At 42.1% G+C, this 12,756-nt stretch overlaps 1 protein-coding gene across 2 annotated transcripts in view; it reads right to left on the bottom strand.

Annotated features, from left to right (window-relative positions):
* Positions 1–9,043, bottom strand: part of LOC147436592 (CBS domain-containing protein CBSCBSPB3-like) — a 47,567-nt gene extending 38,524 nt beyond the window's left edge. The window contains exons 1-10 of one of the 2 annotated variants that reach the window (XM_086489458.1): positions 8,889–9,043; positions 8,621–8,800; positions 7,793–7,961; positions 7,580–7,712; positions 7,337–7,507; positions 7,175–7,253; positions 6,936–7,049; positions 6,336–6,402; positions 6,145–6,250; positions 6,001–6,059 (exon numbers count right to left, since the gene is read on the bottom strand). In XM_086489458.1, the coding sequence (XP_086345584.1) occupies positions 6,001–6,059; positions 6,145–6,250; positions 6,336–6,402; positions 6,936–7,049; positions 7,175–7,253; positions 7,337–7,507; positions 7,580–7,712; positions 7,793–7,961; positions 8,621–8,778 (1,056 nt within the window). In that variant the 5' untranslated portion in view covers positions 8,779–8,800; positions 8,889–9,043. Of the gene's footprint in view, positions 1–6,000; positions 6,060–6,144; positions 6,251–6,335; positions 6,403–6,935; positions 7,050–7,174; positions 7,254–7,336; positions 7,508–7,579; positions 7,713–7,792; positions 7,962–8,620 lie in introns of both variants that reach the window. The other variant, XM_086489457.1, reaches the window with a different exon arrangement.
* Between the last annotated feature and the right edge of the window lie 3,713 nt (positions 9,044–12,756).

Below are 12,756 nucleotides of genomic sequence, written 5' to 3'. Positions count from 1 at the left end.
CTAGGGCTGAATCTGTCGCGATGGAATTGTAGAACGCTGAATGTCCTGCTGCTCCAAAAACGCTAGGGCTGAATTCTATTGTCGCTGTGGATTTTGCTTACGCTAGAACTGATCTGCTATCTGCGGGGGAAACTGCTAATGCTAGGGCCGATCTGAGGTCGTACTGTCGCGCTGCTGCAATGCAAAAACGCTGGCTGATCTAGGAGCAAAACGCTAGGTCAATGCTGATGCAGAAAATGCTAGGCCTGCTATTTGTGGGGTCTTGCTGAGAAGGTGTCTGTTGAGTGAGTGCTCCTGCTGCCTCTTCTGTTTGAAAGTGCTAGCGCTAGGTTTTCTTATATACAACTTAGCAAAATTGCCCTACGTACTTTCCAACAAAAGTCACTTAAAAATAATAAGTAAAAAATGTCAAAAATAGGAAAAATAGGTCTATGCACTGTAAACATGCTCCTGATGGGTTCTGATGGAAATCTGATGATCATGTTGTGTGCAACCAAAGAATATGCATCTAAATCAAGTGTCTAGACATGACGGTCTGCGAACAGACTCACAAAAGTGCCAGATCACTTCCTATTCTAGACTGACTTGACTGAATTGAACCCTGTTCATGCTGTAGCTTGTCCACGGACACATAGGGTTGGACGTGTCACGTGACACAGGCAAACTATACGAACTTCCACAATTCGCGTTGAATGCCACATAGCACTGTACGAACAATTCCGCGCTTTGCGTTGCTCGTTGTTGGCGTGGCAGTTGTACGGAATCCTTGTTTTTGTGCTCGCCACTTTTGGAGACCATATGCTTTTAAATTGTATGCCTATTATGTACTACTTTTGGATGGGCCTAGGGCCTTTAAATACAAAGGGTGGGCTCCCTCTCTATGGCATCCTCGCGAGAGCAGATGCAGAGCAGAGTCATTGTCATTGTACTGAGTTGAAGCAATATAAACAAATATCGAAAGGGGTACCATCGTTTGGGGCCAGTGCTCTCTTGAGATGGAACTTCGCCACTCCGCATGTCTCGGGTGTCGTGCATCTCTTTCAGTTCAGTTGTTATTGAAGTGCTTAAAAGTTTGTTCCATTTGTTCTTTTCCATTGGCATGTGGTGTCCTCCCGTTACTGTGGTATCAGAGCTCTAGTCATTGATGAGCTTCGCGACATACTTTCTCGGCATCCTCAACATAATCTCCCGATGCTGCAAAGTTTCCAACAATTTTTGAACTACATGTTGCCCTCTCTGCTACCCCAAGTGGTACCCCCTGCTCCGGTAGCAGAAAGTGCAAGAGCCTCTAATCGGCAGCCTTCTCAGCCATGTGTTCCAATCAAGAGAGTCTTTAGGAACACGGTGCAATCGTCTGACCTTGATCCACTACAACTGCCTCTGCCACCGCCGTTGCCACCACCTCCCCTATCACCACCGCCACCTAGATACAATGGTTGGAGCCCGTATGGATATCCCTACTATCCTCATTCGGGATTTGTGCCTAACCAACCGAAGGCTTTCGAGGATCATGGCAGGACAATCAAACTTTTGAAAGCCTTGCAGTTCCTCCAACAAATCGACAACATCTATGCTTTGGGGAACTATATAGAAGAATCCAAGATCTCTCGAGCTACATGATTTATATATACCTAGATGAATCCAGGATAAGCCCAGATTTCTTAAAGATAATGCTATGCAATGGTGGAGTTCAATCATGACACCTCTCGAGCTGCATGATTTCTTAAAGATAATGCTATGCAATGGTGGAGTTCAATCATGACACAACCGCATGCTCCAAGGACTTGGCAAGCTTTCAAGACTATTTCTGCACGAAGTTATACAACCTGTTCGAAGTCCAGATTTTGTATGTATGGAGATATGCTTTGGGGAGCTATATAGAGGAATCCAAGATCTCTCTAGCTGCACGATTTCTTAAAGATAATGCTATGCAATGGTGGAGTTCAATCATGACACAACGGCATGCTCCAAGGACTTGGCAAGCTTTCAAGACTATTTCTGCACGAAGTTATACGACCTGTTCGAAGTCCAAATTTTGTATATATAGAGAAACTTGAAAATGCTTGCCACGGAGACCATGGAAGACTAAAACCAAAGGTTTCTCGACATCTACCTTCCGGTGTCTTTCTTCAAGATGATTCCCTTGGAGGACCAATGCAAGCGATATACCATTGGGTTGTCATCACCTTTACACGAATATTGTCTGTCTAAACAAGTACCGATGATGCAAGAGCTTATGGACCATTGTAATAGACTTGGACACTCCAAGTCAAGAATCAACCGCGACAGCACCAAATAACCACTTCAAAACAAGTCACAGATCACAATAGATGTACACTGGCCCGGCGGAGTTCCGTGCCTAGAGATATTGGCCCCAAAGACTAGCGCCCCTTTCGGTATTTCTTTTTATATTAATCAAATCAAAGTACAAGAGAGTGGCTAGGGTTTCACTCTCAGACTCTGCGTCCAGATGCTTTGAGAAGTGAAGCCCTCACCACTTATTTAAAGATACAAGGGATGCCCAAAAGCAGAGGCCCAAAAGCTTTTAAAATAAAAAGCATTCAATTCTCTCTCTCTCTTAGAGAGTCTTTTCTCTTTTTTTTTAATAAAAAAAAGCAAAATTCGCGTCGCTCATCATTTCAAAAAAAAAAAAAAAAAGCCTCCGCGATTTCCGAAAATTAGGGTTTTTTGGCAAAACTTAGGGTTTGCAAGAATTTTAGGGTTTCTGCTGTTCGCCACGTCATCACTTTGTGACAACCATGGCGCTGTCGTCTGCAAGCTTACAAAAGGAAAGCTCAAGTTTACTACAGTACAAACTCAAGCAAGCAATCAGAATTCTCGGCAACAACAAACAAACCCTAGGGAATCTCGTGAAAGTCAACCTCAAAGGCCTCGTTTGACACAACGTCAACGCAAAACCCTGTTACAAGAAGGCCAATGCTTTGAATGTTTTCAGACATGGCATACTTACAATTCTTGTTCTCAACGAGCCGAGACATCCTCAGAGCAACCTCCAGCTCCAAGCATAGTAACAGGGAATGGCCGTTTTCAGGTCTCCGTTCCCTGTTCCCATTCCAAGTTCCCGTTCCGAATCCCCATTCCGTGTTTCAAACGTGAGTGCCCGTAACAGGGAATGGCATTTTGTTCCGCGTTCCCGTTCCCCGTTCCCGTTCCGGTTTCCCGTTCCCGGTAACTATGGCTCCAAGAGAAGATAGATCCCCAGGGCCACATCCGGCTAAGAGAGCTAGACCTGCCATTGGACTTGTACATGATATTCATGGCATTAATCTCGAACATTCAAAATGAATTGTGCAAAGCTTATGGCAACATCAACGGCTTGAAAGCCCTCATCTTCTTTGACCCAAGAGCTACCGAGAATTTCAACCATCTCGAATTCCTCAAGCAGATGGATTTTGATTATGATTCACAGGGTGGAGAATTTAAAGCCAAGCTGGCCACTGGACAAACTCAGAAAGTGGTACCGCCCATTGGTGCTCTTCCGGTGACCAAACGATACCGAGGAAAAGTCGATTTCCACATCATGAAGTTAGGCAATTGCAACGCTCTCTTTGGCATGCCTTGGCCCGACAAGAATGACGTGACACTCGAGATCGGAAACCATATGATCACCTTGATACCGAAAGACAAGCCGATCAATGATTTGTGGTTTACTCCCGGGTGGAGTATTGAAAAGTGATTACGTCTAAAACCTCGGAACAACACAGACCGGGTGTCTTGGGAGCGTTTCGTTGTATGTTGAAAAACCTCTAAACAACGCAGACTGGGTGTTTGGGGAGTGTTTAGTTGTATGCTTGAAACCTCCAAGCGATGCAAGCTGCGGTCTGGGGAGCGTTTGGTTGTATTAAAAAGGGGCACCATTGTTTGGGGCAAATGCTCTCTTGGGATGCCGCTCAACGTCTCGTGCATCTCTTTCAATTCACTTGTTATTGAAGTGCTTAAAAGTTTGTTCCGTCTGGTCTTTTCTGTTGGCACGTGGTGCGCTCCAAATTAAGTGTGAATTATTTAAAGTGATTCTCTCTCGTGTGTCATGCCAGATTCCAAACTTGGGGTGTCCAAGTCTGTTACACTAACAGCTTCAAATCTTCCACAAAAATGGCATGACTTCTTCTTTTTACCTATTGATGAAGACCCTTTGCCATATGAGGTTGCCCTTCTTTAACAAACAAAGCTATATTCTCTTCTTCTTCAAGGGTCCTCCTCATCCAAGAGTGCAGCTTCAATGGATGTCAAGGTTGAACGTCATTGTAACTTCAAAGTGGTAGTGATTGCATCATAGTCTTCCTGGAATAAGCTCTTGATCAAGATTGCGATGACAATAACATCTGACATGGTTAGCTTCAATGCTATTGAGTTGCGAAGAGCTGCTTTACGAGAGATCTTGTAACGTCACCTATAGTAAGGTTTAGGGTAACCACTACTCATTTTCACCCACATGTCATGGTTAGCTTTATAAGGGTTTTGTGGCCTAGACCTCTACAAGTCACCGCACTTTGGGTGTGTGACAGCCAGACCTCAAATTCCATAGGTCAGGAGGGCACAATGTGAGAGGCAAAAGCAGCACTTGGTTTACTGCACTTGCTTTGAGTTTTTCTTTTGCCTTGAACTAGTTGGCACTAAACCTTAACGACCGTGTCAATCAAATTTTCCTTCAATTTTGCACAAATGTGCACAAAGTTTCAGGGTACTATGAGGCCCGTATCTCACAAGTTAGAGATGCCTTTGATCTGAGTGTCACAAACTGGTGACATGGCAGTGCCCCCGGATACACACACACAGCCCTTGATGACGTGGTAGCAGCAGCCGGAAAACGCGCAGCAAATCCTGCCGGAAAACACGCTGACTGGCTGACGTGGCAGGCCGTACGGATCGCCGCAATTTTCGCTGACATGCTGACGTGACAGTGTACCGATTTCCGGAAATTACGCTGGTTGATTTTGGCAGCTTTTGGACTACAGTTGCTTTTGAGATTAAGCATAAAATGACCCCATGATCATCTTTCATCAGCCCCTAGATAATGGCAAGTTTGGTATACTAAGAAGCGGATTAAAATTTTCTCTAAATACCTATCAATGACCGTGACTTTAACAGTAGTCCTTTGACCAACATGAGGTTGGGTCAACCGTCAAAGGTTTCAGGGGGTGACAAACAATGCTACTTTCCTCTCATATCTTTAATTGCTGCTTTTGAAAGAGAGACTTGGGGGTGCTCAAGCCTCCACAATTAGCCACTTTGCAAATAAATCAGCTCAAAGATGGCTGACTAGTCACGAGATGTATGGGGATACCAACCCAAAACGTAAAGAAACAATGACAATGAAGCAACTCTTACCACACACGCAAACACATGTCAAGGATGTGACTTGGCCCCTTGAAGAAGCCTGAAGAGAAATCATAACACATGCAAGAATCGCATTTGACCCTTGAAGAAGTCTAAAGTTGGAAACACGTGAAATTATGTGAAAATAGTTTGAAAAGTTTATAATTTCCATTTAAGGGCATCCAATTTGCTTATAGATTACTTTTGCAGATCAAAAACACCAATTTGGAGGAATGGAAGAGGACTTTGCAAGCGCCAACAAGCAAAGCAATATATACCAGTTATTCATCACAATGGTCACTTCAAGCCTGATCAATTGAAGCCCCAAACAATTTATTAGAGAACCGGACAAGGGTAAAATGATAGTTTCAGTAGCAAGGACAAAGAAACATTTGAAAGTCACAAATTGACAGGTTTGGAGAAGAACCAGTCAGGTAAGAACAAAGAAGTTTCAAAGAAAATCAACAAAATTGTCATTAGAGCCTAGCTATGAAGGTTCAAAACAAAAAACTGGTCCCTGCAAAAGGCATACACTAAAGCAGACTTTGGTCCTGCTTACAAAATACGAGTGATGGTATCTTTTGATTGATGTAAAAGGAACTCCAGATCTTTGAGCAACAATTTCAGCCAATCACCATAGGCATAAAATAAATATGATTGTACCGTAGCAAGAGCAGCATGCGTTAAATGTAGGACATCCAGACAAGCAACAACACACCCTTCTGCAGCAAGTCCAGTGAACAATCAGTTACCAAGATAACGAATGCAACATATATTTATCGGTCAAAGCTTATTAGAGCCTGTCACCTTTATCTAATACGGGTAAATGGAGAAATTTCCCATCATGCATTGTATGAAGGGCATCAACAATGCTTGTATCCTGAATTGCAGACTCTGGATTTGGTGTCATGACCTAGACATAAGCCATAATGTAATCTGCCAAATTAAAAGCCGTTGGAGTCAACTGCAATCAATACTTCATATGATTTACCACGTACTTTTTCTACCGGTGTGGATTCGGGGGAAAGATTTTGTGCTACCACTCGCATGAGGACATCTTTAGACCTAAAAGCATCAAACAAGAGCATAGAACCAAAGCAAGTAAGTCTTTGTATATGTATGATATTAAGGTTTTGGCAAACATCATGTCAAGTAAATACCAATAAAGTGTGTGACTGCCTCACTACCCGACTGTGTAATCAAGAAACCCTACCTAGCTTAAAAACTATGAACCTGATATGTACAAGCACTTGGACAGGTTTAAGATACGTCTTGGCAAATAGTGGTAGATTCCATCAAAGGTTCATTTATAATCAGGAGAACAATTTCAGCGTTGGCAACATTCATGGCAAGTTGTATGCCAACACACTTAAGGCCACCTCAGTTCTCTTTTACTCCATTGATGCTCAGAATTGCACAGTGAAGTACAAACTGTGCAACACACACAAATAACGTAGTTCTGATAAAAAATGTCACACTACTTCTGTTTTAAAGAGCTCTACCTTGAGGACAATTGACAACAAAAAGATGCACACACGAGCCAAACATCTAGAACAGGTATCTCATCATGCAACAGAAGTAATAAAAAGACAACTCACGTGAGTATTCCCTGAGGTTTGTTGTTCCTGGTAATAACTACTGAGCTGACTCGAAGTTCTCGCATCTTCTTTGCAGCTATCAAAACTGAATCAGAGGGCAGAACTGTTGCCACTCTGTGAATCAAGCAGCAGAACTACTGAGTTAATTGGCTGCAAACATGCTAGCTGCTAGCCACACAGAGTCAAAATATATTTTTACACTGGAAAAATCTGGACATTTAGATGCTCCATTTACTTACTTAGAACCTTCTTGAATGATTGAGCTTAAAGGGGGTCGAAACATCTTTTCACGGAGCACGTCTACAAAATTTGAAGGTGCTGATAAACCGCCACACAGATCTAATCAATCAGATTGCTGTGACACATTAGTGTTAACCAACTTTCTGCTTCTAAAAACATACCAGATACCGGGTTGCCCCACTGGCGCTCTACACCTTGGACTGCAGCCACAATAGCCTCCCCCTTCTCTGCTGCCCTTTCCATTCTGGCAATGGCATCATATAGGCACTTGGTAATGTCCAACAGAGCAATAACTTCACCATTCTCAACCACAGGAAGATGTCGAAATTTGCCTGAAACCACCACATTCCTCATAATAACTCATGGTTGATTGGCAGAGAGATCAAATTATCATGTTAACTGACCTTGAACCATCTTCTGCAATGCATCCACAGCTGACGTCTCGCTAGTGACAAAAAGAGGGTTTCTTGTCATGACTTTAGACACTGCAGTTTCTTCGGGCCTCAGTCCTTCAGCTATGACTCTAGTCGCCACATCCTGTAATCCTTAAACCATTAGTCTTATTGCTATGAGGAGCAAAAAAGAATAAAATCATTGTTATGGCGTCTTATGAAGACCTTATCTGTGATTATTCCACATAACAAGGCACTCGAATCGGTCAGAAGGGCAGCATCCACTCTACGGGTTGCCATCCGCCGGCAAGCATCTAGCACAGTAGTCCCTTCTGGAATTGTAAGAGCCTTTGTCAACCTCAACCTCTTCACAGACCGTTCCCCTGAGCCAGACCTGCCAAGAGGGTTGAGCCTTGGGTTAACTACAGCAATAAATTGCATGAACTCAACCATGACATCACAAAAATCCTTCACTTAAGAGTGGCTTGTCGACTCTTGTATCAGCTGTATTCTACAAGAAAATATAGTGCTAAACAAAACTCACTGCATATCTCAGCACAGCTGGAAAAGGTAATATATTTACAACAACATCCATTTCATTCCCATGGAGCCATTGTGTGGTAATGAAACGCTGCACTTTTCACGTAACCTGTTGACATTTTTTACATGGTTAGGAGGGTAGCAGGAACGCTATTATTTAGTCCCACCCAAGACTGGTTATTCCTTGTTTCGACCAGCACTTCTTTAGTTCTTGGCAAGGTCACTTGTGTGCAAGCCTGCCAATTAATTCGCATTAAGCTGGGGGGTGATCCACGCTAAGCTGCTTGGCACACTACACATAGCATAGCACCTCATGATCAAGTGAGGACCTGGCCTTTCATAAATCGTCTTTGCCTCAGCTAGATCCTTGAGCTGATAATGCATGTTTCTCTCAAAACTTCTCGCTCGGAGATCATGAAACAACTTATGGGACATGAAACTTCCTTTCCCACTTACTTGTAAAAGTCAGAAACACAGCCTTGCCATTTAAGGAATTAAACAAAATAGACTTACAACCGAGAGCTGCTTGTTGAGAAAGATTTGCGCCCGCCTCCAGCACCATTACTGCCATTTTCAGAGGAGGGCTTTTTTTTTGCCAGAGTCGGCCCACGTTTAGGATTTGAAGACAAGCTATTCCGCCTGGAAGCAGCAACCGGCCCTTGCGCACTCATCCTTCCCTCTCTCTTTCTCTGCCTGCTCGCTCGGCAATGGAGACCACAGAAGTAGAAATTGAGCTATCAACAGGACCAACAACGCTAAAAAATCAGGAGCGTGAAACTACCAAGGATTACGAAAGTGATGATGATGACGATGATGCAGGCGATCGTGTCCCGTGGTACACACTACAAACGCATGCGCGGGCGAGGGGAGTGTGCGCAGAGAGGGGGAGGGTCAATTTTCTTGATGGCCGGGAGTTTCGCAGAAAAACAATTGGTTGCTACTGGCTAAAAAATTTAAATGCAAAAGGTTTTGCATGATGCTCCACGTGATATCCCGACGTAAAATTTCACATTGAGCTTGGCCGCGTCACGAATTGACACACCCCTAGGGAGGTGCGATCAATGGTCCACATTAGGTGTCACAAGGCAGGTGCAATCGCGGTCGTCCCATCGTTTTTTAAACTAAGTGGGAACTAAGTGTGAACTCAGGAGGTATGAGCACGACACCAAATTTGGTGTGAACTCGATGTGAACTAAGTGTGAGCTTGGGAAGGTATGTACACCACATCAAATTTGGTGTGAACTCGATGTGAACTAAATGCATAGCTTAACCTAGAGTCAATCCCAAGGGGGAGAGAGGGAACGGATTCAAGCCCATAACCAAAAATGTGGGAATCTTTTGCATTCCCTAGGCAATCCAACGGTCATTGATCAATTGGCGATCATGAGCCGTTGATACCACCTCCCAAAAGGAGGTATCAATTAGTGACACGTCCTCCCCTGTCATTTTAAGCAGCATTCGGAGTGCAAGACGTAACAGCCTTCAAGATTCAATACGCATAGGATTGTGGGTGTGCTTTGGTAGAAAATGATTGGCAAGACTTCCAGTTGCTAGGGCACCGTGAGGTGGGTGGCCACTGAGACCCAAGGGAAAAAGAGGTTTCCCTTCGTCATCACAAGTGGGGTCAAACATTCGGGCCCATTACCCTACCATTGAAAAGCCTAAGGGCTAGCCACATTCTTGTTTGTTGGCTTAAAGCATTTCATTTCTCAACAAGGTCGTTCATTCTTTGGACTAAACACATGTCACTTAAAAGGATGTTGCCTTCAATAACTAATTGGTGAGGAATTGCAAGAGGGGACCCTCAAAAGTGAAAAAAGGACGTGAAATGTGGAAAAACACTTTAGTAGCAACGATTCATGAACTTTAATTTGTCACAAAAAAAGTGCCCCTTGGTCAGTTCTCAACTAGAGTGAGCATTTTCCTCTCACATGTATTTATCTATAGATTTCTCAAATGCTCGAAATGAATACAAACTATTCGTCCGGACATAATAATGACAATAGCTCATAAAGAGCACTCAAATAATGAAATGTCCATAAACGTGTTATTATTTCGCATAGTCCATAGTTCACTTATGCTTTTGCCACCTGTTAGATGTTGCAATAAACAATTATTTATTAGCTTTTATCATTGAATTTTCATTACATGCCTCTCAGTTAGGAAGCAATTGTCTTCAGTTGCTAAGATAAGAATCTGCAAATCATACTTGTCAAAAATAATGGTAAAATTATGTGTCAAAAATATCATAGAAGAAAATTAACAAAATCATAATTTAAACAAAATTGCTTATGTCCATGGCCATCTACATACTGCATATTCATGTGTCCCATACCACGAGTATAAGCATTATATGTCATATCTTGATGGATCAGGATAACATTGATCACAACTATCCTTCAGTTAATCAATTCTTATGAATTTCAAGTCCAATTCCATAACATTGTCGACACAAAATAATCATAGACCAAATCCAAATCTAAATCTCTTCCATTATATACTTGAGTAACATAATCATACTAGAGACAGTGGTGACCAGCCACTGTAGCATGATTTTGTGATCGATGTTGCTTAAATCGGTGAATTGACACCAATGGGACGTGTTATCTAAATCAGCAAATTTGCACTTGTGTTGTCTAAACCGAGAAATCTGCACTGATATTGTTTAAACTAGTGAATTTGTTGTTTGTTGGTGCTGCTTAAATCAGCGGATTTGCACAATTGATTGTTGTTGCTTAAATTGGCGAATCTACACTAGGATGAACATATACGCGCTGCCTAAATTGGTGAATTTGTGTGCATGTGACCAATGGAAAAAAAGAAAACATTTACTACTTGTTTGACACCAACTTGTGTAGGCTAGAATAGTGAAGTACGTACAAAGTGTTGTCGATCGTCTCAAATCACTTGAGCTCATGTGAATAGCTTGTATAGTTAATGATTAATCATGTCAAGAGTAATTATGACCAGTGCAAGTACAAGACATGATGTTAGAGACGGTTGATTTCACAACTCATAAGATAATGCAAGTAAGTAAAAGAGCTTTGTCTTCTAAAAGTGTATGGCGGTATTCTTCCTTGTTGCAAGTTTGAGTGTAGCTCCTTACGTGTATTTGCAAAGAGATTCACTTTAAAAAAATTGAATAAAATGAGCATTTATCCAATCGAGTATATTAAACTGGGAAATTTTCATATATTTTAACATACTCCTTTACTACACACAATGCACTTTGCACCTCATTTAAAGATACATTTGGAAAACTTGCTTTAGACATGCCCGTCTTTTGAACTGTAGAATCCCCAACTGCAAGTATCGGATCCTCTCCTATAAGTTTCCCCTTCAATTTTCTAAGTTTGATACCTGTTTTTACTGTCACAGGGACTGCATATCTTTCACATGGCGTCTTTTGAACTGTAGACTTAGGAAATAAATCCCCAAATTCCTGATCTAAATTGACTTTTACTGCATCCAAATATTCTTTCTTTGAATAACCTACAGCCATCAATGTGTCCATATCCTTTGTCATCTCGAGGGGCTTCCTGTCATGTTGTAGTTTTTGCCTTTTCTCCTTTCTTTGAGCAAAGCCTGAGTCTTCAATCATTTTTTTATGGTGATAGAAAGCTCTTCCCCTGCAAGATACTTTTGTTATTGACATATTGAAAAATTGATGCCAAGTATGGACCCACCTTGGTTGTTTTGTCCTTCCTTCTCTATTTGGTATAAATCTCAAATTTTATCCTGTCAAAGAGAATATTGGTCCATCCAATTTGTCTACCTCCTTCAACTGCTAGCAGTATACAATACTTTTCCTTGCTTATGTATTCTGATTTAACCAATAAAAACACTCTTTCAATCAACCACCTGACCTGCTGCTGCGTGACCTGATTTTTCATACCTGACAGTTGGTAGTAGTGTCTGTCACCATGAGATGGTCCAAAAGCTTTTGACACATCCTTCTCTGCGGCTTTACTGACTTCATTGTCCTCATCAGTAGGCACATCAAAAACTTGGAAAATCAAGGCTTCAGTTAGGTAATCTTAAGAAAAAATATGGCCATCATTTGCCTGTAAATACTTCAAGTAAACCATGGGCATCTGATTCTGCCTCCAACTCACCCATGGCAGTCTTGCAAAATCCAATAGCCCTATGCTCCTCAACCATGATACATTGTCATCATTGGCTACCAAATCATATTTGAAATCTAGAAAAGTATATTCATGTGTTGGTTCTTCCTTTGCAATTGGCATAGCCTTGAGAGGTGTTAACAACTCAGGCTCATCTTCAAAACTGGAGTCAGGGATGATGGCTCGTTGATCCCTGGCTTTAAGAAAAAGGCCTTAGCATGGCAAGAGGTTTATCATCCAGACCCTGCTCCCCCAGAAGTATTGCGATGGCTTGATATATTGTAGGAAGGAGCAGAAGTCAGCGTAGCAGAAAAACGCAGAGGATTGAAACTTGTAGTGCACTTGCTAATAGTCACCTCATTAGCCATGTCACATGAATAAGTTGTCACTATCCCAGCATCATCATTAAACATATGCTCCACTCGAGTCCCGATTATTTCTCCAAAAAATGGCTTTAATAAAAAACCATTAACTGGTTTGGCAATTACCTGCCCTGACTCATCAGCTAAAACAAAAGTATTAGGC

The sequence above is a fragment of the Adiantum capillus-veneris genome, chromosome 18, assembly GCF_014529385.1.
Source record: "Adiantum capillus-veneris isolate H3 chromosome 18, ASM1452938v2, whole genome shotgun sequence".
Taxonomy (NCBI): domain Eukaryota; kingdom Viridiplantae; phylum Streptophyta; class Polypodiopsida; order Polypodiales; family Pteridaceae; genus Adiantum; species Adiantum capillus-veneris.
Note: the sequence above shows the minus strand (reverse complement) of the source record. Positions and strands in the feature narration are given on the sequence as shown.